Source organism: Melanotaenia boesemani, chromosome 6 (assembly GCF_017639745.1).
Source record: "Melanotaenia boesemani isolate fMelBoe1 chromosome 6, fMelBoe1.pri, whole genome shotgun sequence".
Classification (NCBI taxonomy): domain Eukaryota; kingdom Metazoa; phylum Chordata; class Actinopteri; order Atheriniformes; family Melanotaeniidae; genus Melanotaenia; species Melanotaenia boesemani.
In genome coordinates this window covers 31,180,147-31,194,806 of record NC_055687.1, presented here as the reverse complement: position 1 = coordinate 31,194,806, position 14,660 = coordinate 31,180,147, and the positions used below count along the sequence as shown (strand labels likewise).

At 39.8% G+C, this 14,660-nt stretch overlaps 1 protein-coding gene across 1 annotated transcript; it reads left to right on the top strand.

Annotated features, from left to right (window-relative positions):
* Positions 1-2,206: 2,206 nt before the first annotated feature.
* On the top strand, positions 2,207-7,951 carry prdm13 (PR domain containing 13). The gene is made up of 4 exons (XM_041988496.1): positions 2,207-2,374; positions 3,681-3,812; positions 3,989-4,109; positions 6,024-7,951. The coding sequence occupies exons 1-4, from the start codon at positions 2,207-2,209 to the stop codon at positions 7,505-7,507; spliced, it is 1,905 nt and encodes a 634-aa protein (XP_041844430.1). The 3' UTR covers positions 7,508-7,951.
* The last annotated feature ends 6,709 nt before the right edge of the window (positions 7,952-14,660 follow it).

Below are 14,660 nucleotides of genomic sequence, written 5' to 3'. Positions count from 1 at the left end.
ATGGTGAGGCGTTAATAAATAACTGCTCCTCTCAACCAGGCGCAAACATTGCGATATATTGATGAGATTGTTCGCGTGTCGTTCGGACTATTTGACAGAGCGCACAAAGGAGGAAGCAAAAACCGGGATTGCCTACATTTTCTATATACATAACACCATCCCTAATAATAATAATAATAATAATAATAATAATAATAATAATAATAATAATAATATGGATGGATAGTGTAACTTAAATAAGAATAAATTTATTTATTTCAAATTAACAGCGGCAACAAACATGTTGTAATTCTTTGTGCTTTCATGATTTTCATTAGTAAAATATATATCAGATAATCTTTAATTTATTCAGGCGGTTTATTCCAGGAGATTGTTGTCTACAACTTGTAAGCTATCATCCATGTTTCTGATTCAGAATTAGAGACAAGACACCACAGTGGACAGGTCAGGGGTCAACATGGTCACGGTCTGGACTGATCGCCCACAGGTTCTTGTTCGTCCTTTCTGGTCTTGCTCAGACATATCAGCACATCATCAAAAGCCTCCAGAGTATTTAAAAAATGCTGCTCAGAACTCCATCATGCATTTATTTTCTATCACAATTTCCAAATGTCAAGGTTCTGAGGGTTTTGTTGTTGGAGGAATCACATGGTCTATTATTCAGATGTAACAACTGGGACATTTTTTTTAACTTTCTATCTATCTATCTATCTATCTATCTATCTATCTATCTATCTATCTATCTATCTATATGTGTGTGTGTGTGTGTGTGTGTGTGTGAGAGAGAGAGAGAGAGAGAGAGAGAGAGAGAGAGAGAGAGAGAGAGAGAGAGAGAGAGAGAGAGAATCAAAATGCTGGAGAGCGGTACATGTTGTTTTTTTTAAAGCAGCCATAATATTTTGTGTTTTTGTTTGTTTTTGTTTTTTTTAGTTTTTCTGTTATTTTTAAATTGCAAACACTGTCAATTATTCGGCCAATAAATGAGTTAGTAGAGCCGCTAAAGCCACTAAGCCAGACAATGAATCAATATATATATATATATATATATATATATATATATATATATATATATATATATATATATATATACAGATTATTTACTTCATTGTTGCTCATGGGGAAAAATATTCAGAAAAATATTTTGAACAATGAGTGTGTGCTTTCTGCTTGTCTTTGTAGGCCTTTAACTAAACTACAGAATAAATCTGTGTTTTATGCACTGCAGGACAAGCAAACTACAAGTGTGTGTAAGTGTGTGAGTGTGTGTGTGTGCGTTGGGAAGATGTTATTTTTCTCGGTGTGTCTCTCCTCCTGCTGGTGGTTCTCCCTTTTCAGTACCTGCCTGATCTCAACCCGGCACACGCCGAGAGTCAATAGAAGTTAACAAGTCCTCTAAACTTTCCTGCTCCTTTTGTTAAACTAAGGGCAAAGAGGAGGAGGGAGAGCGAAGCCCTTTGAAGTACGCAGAGCCTTCAGAATGCCCACCAAATAGATTTAAAGTAGCCACTGATTTCCAAAAACCCTGTGTTGAAAGGGAAGAATGTTGCACGGTGAGGATTTATGGAGAAATTATACAGTGGATTTGTCAGTTAAAATATCGGATCTGTCTGGAGGACAAAGCCACATGCTGAGGATTAATGGCCGCTCTGGACCTTTGATTCCGCACTCTCTTTTCTCTGGCCTTGACAAATTGGATTTCGGGGATGGGAAGGTCGCCTGGCTCTTTGTGTCTCTTGACCGTTTTGGAGCAATTCATTATGCGATGTAGTGAGGGAAAGTCTCCATGTGACCAGGCAGGCCCGTATTCCCTCTCTACACAGCTGCTGGGAGAGCCCAACTCTCTCACACTCTAACACACACACATACACACACCTACTCACTGCTGAAAACTCAGGAGCGCTTCCCCTCCTTTCCTTCCCCTGTAAACCAGCATCACCTCTCTGCAGCACCCTCCCTCTTCTCGCACACTTGCATCCTGAGATAGAGATTGGTGTGTGTGTATGTGCGTGTGTGTGTGTGCGTGTGTGTGGAGGGGCCGTAGGGGGGCTACCTTGTCCTGCTCCGTCACTAGAAAAGCCGGAGAGCATCACACCGCCGCGTCACTTTGAGGGCGGATATCGGCCTGTCCTCATCCTCTTCTATCTTCTTCTTCATCCTCTTCTTCCTTCCCTCTGCGATCACTTACTATCGGTCTCCATCAGGCTTCATGGTTCTGATCTCACCCCACGCCATGCAACCCACCCGGGCGTCCTCCACCGTCAGTGTGTTTGCGGACTGCAGCATCCCGGCCGGGCTCCGGATAGGACCGGTACCTGGCATCTTCAAACTGGGGAAGTACTTATCGGACCGTAAGGAAGTTGGACCGAAGAAAAAGGTAAGCTTAACGAACCAAAGAAATTATCTTCATCAGTTAAATGGTGGATTAAAATGACTGAGGCGGTTGGTTTTTTCGTGGGTTTTGTGATTTTCAGGGGGCAATTTTTACATATTTTCCTATTTTTTCTATATCACATTTTATTTTGATGTTAAGATGTTTATATTTTATGCTTAATTACATAAACAAGTAATAACAAATTAATGAGGTTGGATTCGGATTTTTTTTTCTTTTCTTTTCTTCAAAAAGCGGGACTGTCAAACTTCATTAGGCCTGGAGTAATTAATTGGTTTGGCCTGTCAGGTTAGAAATAATTGAACTCTATTAGTGGTCGACTTGTCAGTCTGTGCTTCTACTTAACCGGCCTAATAGGCGACCCCGGTCCGCTGCATGGGACTGCGCGCCCTCAGCCCTCACATTTCACTGCCTGGCGGGCCTGTTATCCCGATGAGCCGTTTAATGTTAATGTAATTCGGCTACAGAAGGATGCCTGTGAGGTCGGGGCCTAAGCCCCAGAGCCACGGAAAATATTAATAACAAGAAAAATACCTAAAAAGTGAAACCAAACTAACAGAATCCATGTTATTTGGCTGCATCTTCAGTTCGGCTGCAGATTATTGATGAATGAAACTCAGAATTGCAAGACTTTGAAATATATAAATGGAAGTTTTCATAATATATATATATATATATATATATATATATTAGAAACATATTAATGGAATAATAAAATTAAACTTACCAACATTTATTACAACAAGCAAAAGGTGAAGAATTCACTGATGTAAAATTGCAGCCTGTTATTGTTTCAGCTGTCAGCGAAAGTGATTGATGCGTCTAAATGCGTGGCCCGGGGGGCTACAGGGGGATCATCAGGTGCAATCTCTGTGTCAAATGTCACGCTTCGAGCTTTAATGTCCTCGAACAGTTTAGAAACGCTCTGACACTCCTCAAATTCGTTTCCCATATCAAGTCAATTAGGCCTGTGTGTCATTCTCTTTAGGAAATTATCAGCAGAGCGGATAAAGACGCATTATGCGCGCTTCGGCCGTGCGGTGTCCCGCAACACCTCTGCATCTTTGAGGCACAGTAAAGTGGAGAAAATATTTGACACAAAAAATGTTAAACAAAATGTAAATAAACAAATAAATTTATGTGAGTAATATCCTAAATATAATGAGGCAGAATTTAATTTGGGAAGTAGCTGCAGCAGTTGTATTAAAATAATCGGGAAGTCTGTAATAGACTTTGCGTTTGTTCGTTTGTGTCTGAAAGTCTAATCACCACGGTTCTTTCCCCGGTTTAGATCCGCTTGGTACGCGGGGAATTCGTGGACGAGTCCGGTTGTCCCGTGCCAGACTGGATCGGATTCATCCGTGCCGCAAGGAACAACCAAGAGCAAAACCTGGAAGCTGTGTCGGACTTACCTGGCGGCCAGGTGAATTTCCACATCATTATAGTTATACTTATCCAGTAGGCTACTGCACTTTGCAGGCGCAAGGAAATCTTTCTCTGTCCCTTTTCTTGTTATTTAATCAATTTTATGTGAACTCTTCGATTAACACCGCCTTGTTTTTCCCTCTTTTTTTTTTTTTTTTTTTTTTTAATTTGGAGATTTTTTATCGCGTGCTGAGAGAAATCCCAGCTGGAGAGGAGCTCAGTGTCTGGTACTCCAACACTTTGGCCCAGTGGTACGACATCCCGACCACAGCCACTCCCACGCACGACGAAAAAGGTAAATGAATCCGTTCATGATGCTTTAATACACAGGGGAAGTTTGACGGGATGTTGGGAAAAGTGAGTAAATGGATGATATAATGATGCGGATTAGACTGATATAAATAGCATAATAATAATAACGATATATCAAACTTCACCTCGCTTCGGAAGATTTTTTTCTCTCCATGTGATGCAACAAATAGTCGAGCCAACATGTGGAAATATCCATTACCACAATGTCTTTATTGTCCAGAAATGGCAATCAACAGACTTAATCCCCCCCCTCAGTCTATTTAATTATTTTACTCAGTTCTTTCGTTAACAAAATTTCAATTTAAAGAATGATTTAATATTGGAAGAAAATTAACCCAGCAATGGATGGACGAAAAAAAAGATGTTTGTTGATAAAGACAAACGCTGGACAATGACTCACATGAAAAAAAAATCATATTATTTAATTTAAAACAGAAGAAAATATCCAAATAAATCAAACTGACAAAAACACCAAACGTGTTCAGATAATGTATCGAAGCTTAACTTCAACATCAATTAGAGGACATATTACCATCTAATGTGATTATTCCCTTTGTCATCATTCTGTGTTCAGACTTTTAATCCATTTGTTTGGGCTTGTAATGATAAGTCTGCGTTTGCGCTTGGGGATTAATGTCTTAATCTTGTTTAAACAGCAGCTCAGTCGAGGTTAATCCTATTAAAGACAAATATTATCAACAGATACTTTGGTGGAAAAATTCCTTCAATAGGCGGATGATTTTGGATTATGGATATCATTCAATTTCAAAGGGCCTATTAGCTCATTCGTTGAAGTAAAAAACGGCAAAAGCTTCATATGATTTCAGCGGAGGCAACAAAACAAACGAAAAAACAAACAAACAAAAAAAATGTGACAAAGTATAATAACGGTGCTCGAAACACGGAACAAAAAAAGCAATTAAAAGCAGAAATCGACGCGGCTCAGTGAGCACAGAACAAGAGGCCGACGGATTCACTGCGAGATGGAGGTTAACGAATGTCACCGCGTCGTTAATATTCATGTATTCAAAAGCAAATAATTCAAAAAACAAGTGCTTCATGGTGAATTAGGTGGGTGAGTTAAGGTATTGTGGTCTAATGAATGCTAACTTTTATGTGGGGTGTATATTGCCCTGATTCTCCGGCCCAACACACCGTGTGCGCTCCTGGACATACGCTCTCTCTCCTATTATTAGGCGTCAACAGATGGGCCGGCGCCATTGTTTCTGGAGACTTGCGATTTCAAGCAACAGCTGCTGTCACTTCCACGGGAAAGAGCGCAGACAGGGGAAAGAGGCTACACTCAATGAGTCGGTTTCAGAGCGCCAGATTGGGCAGGGCGTTTGCCCTTTTTCGATGGTGATCAGAGACAATGGCCCGTATGAGGATTACAAAATCATTACATCTACATTATCCTCTGAGTGCTCGACTGGGGGCCATTAAGAAGGCCTCCCTTTTTTTTGACCACTTGGCAGTAGATCTTAAAGGGAAATCTTAATCATTTTTGGCTTGAGTGCAGATGACGCACTGATAAAAAATATTGTCTTTTTGTGGTGGCATTTATCCAATTATATACCATCTTTAAAAGAACAGTCTCACAACTATAATCCATTAGGAAATTACGATTATTTTCTGTTCAGTATATTACAGGTTTGCGCATTGATACATGTGATATATGTGTGTATTTGGAAACGCTTTCAGGTCTTTTTTTTACAGGTTACCAAAGCTGTTATTTGAATTTTACACACAGAAATAATTAAATTAAACGAATTGAAATGAAAAAAAAAGAAAAATCCCAAGAAGAAGTAGATCTGAATAGATATTAGAGTTTTACGTTGTGTTGTGTAATTTAACGATTCACATTCCTCTCATCATGAATTTCGTGTTGTCTCTACAGGTGAGGAGCGTTACATCTGCTGGTATTGCTGGAGAATATTCAAATACCCGAACACACTCAAGGCCCACGTCCACTTCCACTGTGCCCTAAGCAACGGGCGGGGGTTTGTGAGCAGCGAACAGGCCAGAGGCACCGAGACTTTCAGTAGGTCACCAAAATCCGGAGACATTCCCAACACTTCCACCTCTCCAAGGAGCAGTAACTCCTCCGTCTCAGATTCCAGCAGGAGAGCGGTGTCCTCCTCGCCGTTCTTAAACAAAACCGGACTCTCAAAGAAAAGCAGCCCTGAGGAGCAGGACAGGGCCCTCGACATGAGCGTGGCCTCAGCCAGAAACCAGGGACACTTCCTCGGTCTGGGTGCCACATCTTCAGTGCTGAGCAGCATGGGCTTCCATCCTGGCGTGCGCTCTGCCTTCAGACCCACCGGCGTCTCCAAAGTCCCGGGCGCGGACGCTTCCAGGGAGGAGACCAGTGGGAAGCTGAGCGGCCTCGGATTCAGCAAACTTATAGGGAACATGAAACCGATCCGCAACATGAACGAGGGTCTTAACGGTGGAGGGAGTCATCCTCCAAAGTGCGCGCCTGCCATCATAGACTCAACATCTTCAATGGTGCCATGCACAAACGCAATCCGGGGTTTTCCGCTGCTGCCTCACATGGAAGAAACGTCAGCTTTTAAGCACGTGGAGAGCAGGATGCACTCCGGCCTGTCCCCATCCCGTTACCCGCAAATGCCCCCTGGACTCCACTTTGAAAGGTTTTCCCTCCCTCACTTTGACGGTGTCAAGACCTACAGCGGAGACTGTAACATCCCTCTGATGCCCTTCACTGTCTACAACGGGGAGCTTTTATACAGCTCACCCTACTATCCCCTCAAATTTCACTTCGGCAACCTCCTCAAGTACCCAGAGTCCATGTCCTACTTTGGCGCGCCATCCCTGAGCCAGGATCTGGGCTCAATCACAAACATTGACCGGGAGATCGCAATGCACACGCAACAGTTGTCTGAGATCTCCGCGGAGAAGAACCGGACGCGGCTGGACTCCATCCCAGCCGGGAGCACCAGCAACACCGGCTCCGGCAAACCCAAAAAGGGACACCTGTGTCTGTACTGCGGCAAGCTGTACTCACGGAAATACGGCCTGAAAATCCACATGAGGACTCATACAGGTTACAAACCGCTCAAGTGCAAGGTGTGTTTTAGGCCTTTCGGGGATCCCAGCAACCTGAACAAACACATCCGGCTTCACGCGGAGGGAAACACGCCGTACAGGTGCGACTTCTGCGGGAAAGTGCTGGTGCGGAGGCGGGACCTGGAGCGGCACGTCAAGTCCAGACATCCCGGACAGACAGTGAAGAAACTGGACCACAAACCGGGTGGCCTGTTTGAGGACGCGGAGCATAAGAGCGACAATGACAGTGAGGTGGATGTTTGCTTCACAGACGACCAGAGCGACCAAGAGTCGAGCAAAAACAACGACTGAGTTGTTCAAATGCCTCCCAAAAAAGACTGTAGACAGAAAAAAATACGTCTTTTTAAATCTTGTATGAAGTCTTGCAATTTATTTAACTCTCATTTTGGTCGTTCACCATAAAATGCGTCTAAAAATACCACCCAGGTGGAGAGGAAGAACCAATCATTTGCACACTAAATATAGCTTTTTTGTCATTTTTTACCCCAATGATAATATTAAGACTTAAAATACGATGCCAACTTAAGACAATTAGTAAAACATAACACAAATTCTGTTTGTTGTTCATGAAAGATACAAATTAAATACCCAAAAATCTGCCTGCTGCAGACATTTCATTCATACCAAAAGCACCATTATCTCATTTCTGTTTTATGCAAACTGAGAAAAAACATCAGATCTGATTTTTTATGCAAGCAAACAAGCTAATCTCCACTATCTTTGTAAAATGTTTCCCCTCGAAAGCATTTATGTTTGTAAAGGCTGTGTAACAACAACAAAAAAATCCTGATCCTTTAAGAAGAGAGAGAGAGAGAGAGAGAGAGAGAGAGAGAGAGAGAGAAAGAGAGAGAGAAAAGGCAGCACTTAGAGCCTCATTCCTCCAGACTGGTTATTCTGAGAAACAATGTGCTTTAAAAGAGTACGATTCCTTTTTATATCCTTTCTGTCATCAATAAGATTTCACAATTTCCTTCTTAACTGCCAGTTGCACTTTATAAAAACAGAAACGGGCATTTCATCTTCACTGAACAGCTGCAAAATGATTATTTTAGTAGATTTTTCCTTCCTCCCTCACTGAAAAGACACTGTACTTAAATTTGCACTTTTTGGCCGAGGTGGGCTGTTCTCCTGGATGCAGCAAACAGCTTCCTGTTTTTATTTAAGGAATTATTAGAAGAGAAAGAAAAATGTATTGACTGCAGTTATGTAAAGAAGCTGTAAAATATGATATTTCACATTTCAGTGGAGAAGTGTTGTATATGTGTTTATAATTGATGTTGTCTAAGAGGACAATATTCTACTTCTGTTAATTAAGTGGTTGGTTTTTGAATAAATTTAATTTAAAATATGGAAAAGTTACTTGGAATTTATTTTTTATACCTCTCATATAAATATTTTTCTTTCTTTCTTTCTTTCTTTCTTTCTTTCTTTCTTTCTTTCTTTCTTTCTTTCTTTCTTTCTTTCTTTCTTAATGAAGTGCATGTGCAGTTAAATGTGTCTTTTTCTAAGCTGGCATGACTTCACTTGTCTTAAAGTGAAATTGGCGACAGTAGAAAATGTGCAGCATAATTTGCCAATAAAATAGAAAATCTCAGAACTTTTACGCACCGTTAATATTATCGGATAACTTTGCAGCCATGGTTGCAGCTGCTGAAGAAGCCTGTTACTGTCTCGATATTTTGAACTCTTTGTGTTAATTATGTAATGTTTATTTAATTAAGCTCATTAAATTCCTGTGCAAATTTTTGTACATAGTCCATTTAAAATATATAAAATACAACCAGCTGTAAAGATGTGAAACCATTATCTAAACGTGATAGACTAAATCTAAAATTTAGGCAAATGCAGGCTACAAATCTAATTTATGATATGTTAAGTTATGTTATGTCTATTTAATAATTATATATATATATAAACTTTTTTAAAAATATATGTTTTTGTTTTATATATTTATTTTTTTTCAGGCTCAAGTGTGCAGGAAGAATCTTATTAAGTTAACTTGTTTTCGTTTTATCGTTTTATTGCATTCTAACAAATCTTTGCAGTTTTTTTTTATTTATTTTTTTATGGTCATTTCAAGGCTTTTTATGCAGCGGAATGGGGTGATGGGGCGAGAAGGATGGTGGGGTGTTTGGTGTTTGTCCGGTTATTTCAGCGGCTTCTTACATCAGTGTCTGCAGGCCAAACCGTCGTCATTTTTGTTTTAGACATTACGCTGTACTGATAGCTGCAGATCTAAAAGGCCAGGCTGGTGCGCTCTCCCCCAAAGATCAGCGAGAAATGAAAAAAAAAAAAAAAAAAAAAGAAAAAATCGGCGCACAGTGGAAGTCTTGTCTAATTTAGCTACTGGTAATAATTTTCTCAAGATATGCACGTAGGTGTGACTTTTTATCACTCCATAATATTTAACAACATAGTGTCACATTATACCAAACGATGTCCTTTCCTCTCTGTTTAACAGAAACGCACCATGAATGCTTCATTTCTCCTTGACTGACTAAGCTGCCATGTGTGGAGACCTTGATAATCTAACATATTCATCATTATCAGTGCACAACTTACACCTGTTTGCTCTAATCAGTAATGATGCATATCTGAGACAGAATATTGCCACATACCGCCATGTTAAAAAAAAAAAATCAAGCTCGGACTTCAGACTCGGATGTAAAAAGATAAAAACAAAACAAAACAAACAAACAAACAAACATAAAAAACAACAACAAAAAAACAAACAATAAAATAAAATAAATAAATAAAATAAAAAATCTAGGAACAGTCTACAGAAACAAAAAGTTATGTAAATGTTGCAAATGTGTTTTAAACTGAAAGAAGACTATGTGAATAGGTGAAAGTGAGGCGATTTCTCTCTGAAACCCAAAATCGCCCTGATTTTATATTTGGCCTGATCTGCATCATGTTTGTTTATGACGTTTGTTTCCAGAATTTTTGCAAAGAAATATTTCTTTAATTCTTTATTTCTTTATTTATTTTGCATTCAGTCTGGATTCTGTTCAAACATAAAACTTCTGTTTTACCAAATATCTATCTATCTATCTATCTATCTATCTATCTATCTATCTATCTATCTATCTATCTATCTATCTATCTATCTATCTATCTATCTATCTATCTATCTATCTATCTATCTATCTATCTATCTATCTATCTATCTATCTATCTATCTATCTATCTATCTATCTATCTATGCATTTTAAGTTAATCAAGGATTTACTGACTGTATGTATTGTGGTTTGTAAAGTATTCACTGCCTTGGTGGTTTTACGTTTTGTATGAAGGTGAAATCCCTGCAAAAAGTCTCTGAAGTTACCTTCAAAAGTCATATAATTTGTTGAAAAAGGTCCACCTATGTGCAAGCAGCACCATGAACACCAAGGAACTCTCCAAACAGGTCAAGGGCTAAATTGTGAAGTACAAGTCATGGTTGGCTTTTAGGAAAATATCTGATCCTTTGAAAATCCCAAAGAGCATGACTCAGTAATCACAAAGCTTAAATAATGTGATACCTGCCTTGAGAAGTTATCCACCAAGACTTAGGAACAGGGAGGGCATCGTGAGACCAAATTAAATTCTGATAGAGCAGAGACTGGTAGACCATTGTGAACTGCACATTAGTACAGAATAAAGAAGAATAAAACTTGATGTAGGTCAACTGCAGATGATTGTAAACAGCCTCCATGAATTCACCTTGTCTCACATCCTCAGTGATCATCTGGACATGATGGACCTGCTGCTGCTTCTGAAACTGAGGACCATGTGGTTAGTGATGCTAATCTTATCGAACAGCACAATGCTAAAGTGGTACTGAATGGTTCAGTATATATGATTGTTATGAAATAAACCATTGGCTAGGTTACTCCAACAAGTCATGTTCATGTGAGTCAAGTTCAGTATTGTACTTCCTGTCTGACTATGAACTTCTTCTACTCTGTATCTTATAACATGCAGGTTCAAAGTTGAGCTGTTTTTTATTGCAACGTCTGTAAAAGTCAAATGATTCGCTGTAACAACTTTGATAAATTCTCTGATAGTAATCAATTTGTGTTGTCCCTAAATGAATCCTATTGTGTTGCAGACAACTGCTGCTGATATTGGCTCAGACTATATGTTAGTTCAGGTGATGCTCACCTCTTTCTCTAAGAAATTAAAAAGAAGCTGCTGCCCCTCACTTCACTTCCCCATTATGTTATTTTCTCCCCCTTATCTTTTATCCAGACTTCTCTTTCTTTGGGAAATACATGACTTTCTCCTGTGGCTGTCTGGCTGCACTCTGTATAATCCTGTTGAACAGACTTTACAGGTGTGGACTAAACCATGTTGCACAATTTTAGAGGGGTGAAAGGGCCCTCGAACAAAAAACACTAACTTTGCACCATTTAATTAATAAGACATGTCTGAGAAATGACACAGTGCAGATGATTCATCCTGGCTATATGTTGGTAATTACCTCAACTTTGTTTTTATAAAAGAGAAAAAGTCAGGCAGAATGAACCGTTTATGGTGAGAAGCAACTAATGACAGCATAAAAACAAGCATGGTTTCAACAAGCGGAGGGGTCCACAGCTTTTTGGTAGTCGCATGAAGGCGGTCCTCAGGGAAAATACGTTGGGAACCATTGCTATAAACCATCATGGCCCATCCAACTTAAAGAAGCTGGAGTAGTTTTGCTCTGAATAATAAGTAAAATCCCATTCCCCCAGCATGATGCTTTTCAAAATTTGACTTTGAGGGGATGAATAATAATATGGACCATATAATGGAATTGTTTTATTGGGATTGTAACCTGACTACAATGAATTGGATTGAATAGGACTCTGTTAAAGTGCTTTAAGATGACCTTGTTGTGAATTAGATCTGTAAAAAAGTTGTATTGAATTGAATTCACTTCTAAGTTTTTAATTAAAATATTATAATAATAATAATTTGGATTCACCAATGTTACTCTTTTTTGCATTTTCTTTTTAAATCTCCATCTCCAACTTTCCTTTTATTTCTAAGGTCCTGGAAAAGGTGGTGGTTACCCAGCTTGAGGGCCACCTGAAGACTAGTGACCTTTACAAAACGTTTTCAGTCCGGCAGCACATAGCACAGAGACAGCCCTGGTCAGCGTGACAAATGATCTTCTGATGGCACCTGACAAGGGTTTTCCATCTCCCCTGGTCCTCCTCGATTGAACAGCAGCTTTTGATACAGTGGACCACCATATACTCCTTCACAGCCTGCAGTATACCATTGGTCTGACTGGAACCGTCCTTGAGTGGTTCCAGTCTTTCCTCACAGGTAGGGTTGAGAATGTGGCCCTGGGGGATGCCAGGTCGAGGCCCCATACTGTCACCTGTGGGATCCCTCAGCGGTCTGTCCATGGCCCTACCTTGTTTGCCATTAGTATGCCCCCCCTGGGTCACATCATCGGCATCGTGGAATTTCTTTCCACTGCTATGCCGATGATACTTAGCTCTACCTGCGGACTGACCCCACCTCACTGACGGCCACCTTATCCACTCTCTCCTCCTGCCTGGAGGAGATAAAGGTGGGATGACAGAAAACTTTCTACAGCTTAATAGCACAAAAACTGAGGCCATCCTCAGTGGCACCCCACATCAAGTCCAATCCTCTCCCATCACAACTATTTCATTTTCCAGCCACTCCATCCCCCTCTCCACCTCTGTGACAAACCTTGGGGTCAGATTTGACCCCAACCTTTCATTTGACCACCACATTCAATATCTCTGTAAAACATCTTTTTTTCATGTTAAAAATATTTCTAAACTCGGCTCCTCCCGTTCCCTTAGTGATTCTGAAAAGCTGGTCCACATCTTTGTCTCCTGCAGGCTGGATTACTGTAATGCTCTCCTCGTCGGGATCCCTGGCAGGAGCTTGAAGAAGCTTTAGCACATCCAGAACTGAGCTACCCGAATCATGATTTGGAGGCACAAATACAACCACATCACCCCTGTTTTGCAGGGCCAGCAAAGGATAGAGTATAAGATCTGCCTGCTCTCCTTCCAGTGTCTGCATGGCAATGCTCCTGGCTACCTGACAGAGCTACGATCTCTACACACCACCATTTGCCACCTCTGGTCCACTGACTCTAACTTCCTTTGCCCAACTAGGACCAGACTAAGAACAATGGTGTATAGGTCCTTTCAGGCTGCTGCTCCACAGCTGTGGAATGCCCTGCCTGAACACCTGAGGCTACCACAGACAGTGGAGTCTTTTAAAAACACCTGAAAACTTTTTTTTATACAGAAAGGCTTTTTATATAATTTAGAGTTTTTATTAGTTTATAAAATTGTGTGTTTTTATGCTTCTTTTGATTTTAACTTGTTGTTTTAACTTGTAGCCATTTTCTCTAAATTTCTCTAAGCTGTAAAGTGTGTTATAAATAAAATTTATTATTATTACTATTAATTAATGCGCAGTTATCTGAACTAGTGACTTCACTATGAGGTCTTAGTATTCTCTTTAGCCCTAACTCTAACAGGTTAGTTTTACAAGGAAATATAGTTTAGATAAGTTGACACAAATGATGTCCAAATAATATTATGTCATGATGAAGTTTCAGAAATGATTAAATGGTTTTTCGTTGCTTGTTGTTTTGTAATGTTCAGGTCATGTAATGCCCATTTGTTAACATGTCATCATATTCAAGCCAAACCACTTGGTTTTTATTCCTGATTGAAACATATTGCTTCCTTAATATCTAAACCTTACCATATATTTTTAAACCTAACCTTGAACAAGTAGAAAAAAGTCCTTTCACAGTCCTGAGTATAATAATAATCAAAGTTGGTTCTTGTGTGTAACACCACCATCTATTCCCTCCAACCTTCTTACAAACATTTTTGACCATGCAGGTGTGCAAGGTCACCTTTGCTACGATGTTACAGATTGCAAAGGAGAACCCTGTGCTCCTTGTTGGAGCCTTGAGAGTCATGCTATCCTTTCTGAACCTGCATGACAGTTTCAAGTGACTGAAAACGATTTTAAAGGAAGACATAGACAAGTACAATCATTTCATTTGCCTAAAAAATGTTGCAGTTTTACCAATTTTGATGTTTTTTTTATTATAAAACCAATTTAACAATTCCTTGTGATGTGAGACACTGAAATATGAGAAGACCCTTAAAAATAAAAACACTGCTCATAGAAACAATCTAAACTCCACTGGATTCCAGCAATACATCAATGCTGAGTTGCTTTCATTATTCAGCTCAGATTTACAAGTTACAGGAATGTTGTTGATTATTGGTTAATAGTTGTGTTGTGTGCTGGTTCTCTAGGTCAGGGATCACCAGCTCTTGTCCTCAAGGGCTGATGTCCTGCAGGTATTGGATGTTTTCCTACTGCAACACCTGATTCAAATAAAATGGATCTCAAACTGCTTTGTTTTTTAATAACTCATTCATTTGAATCAGGTGTGTTG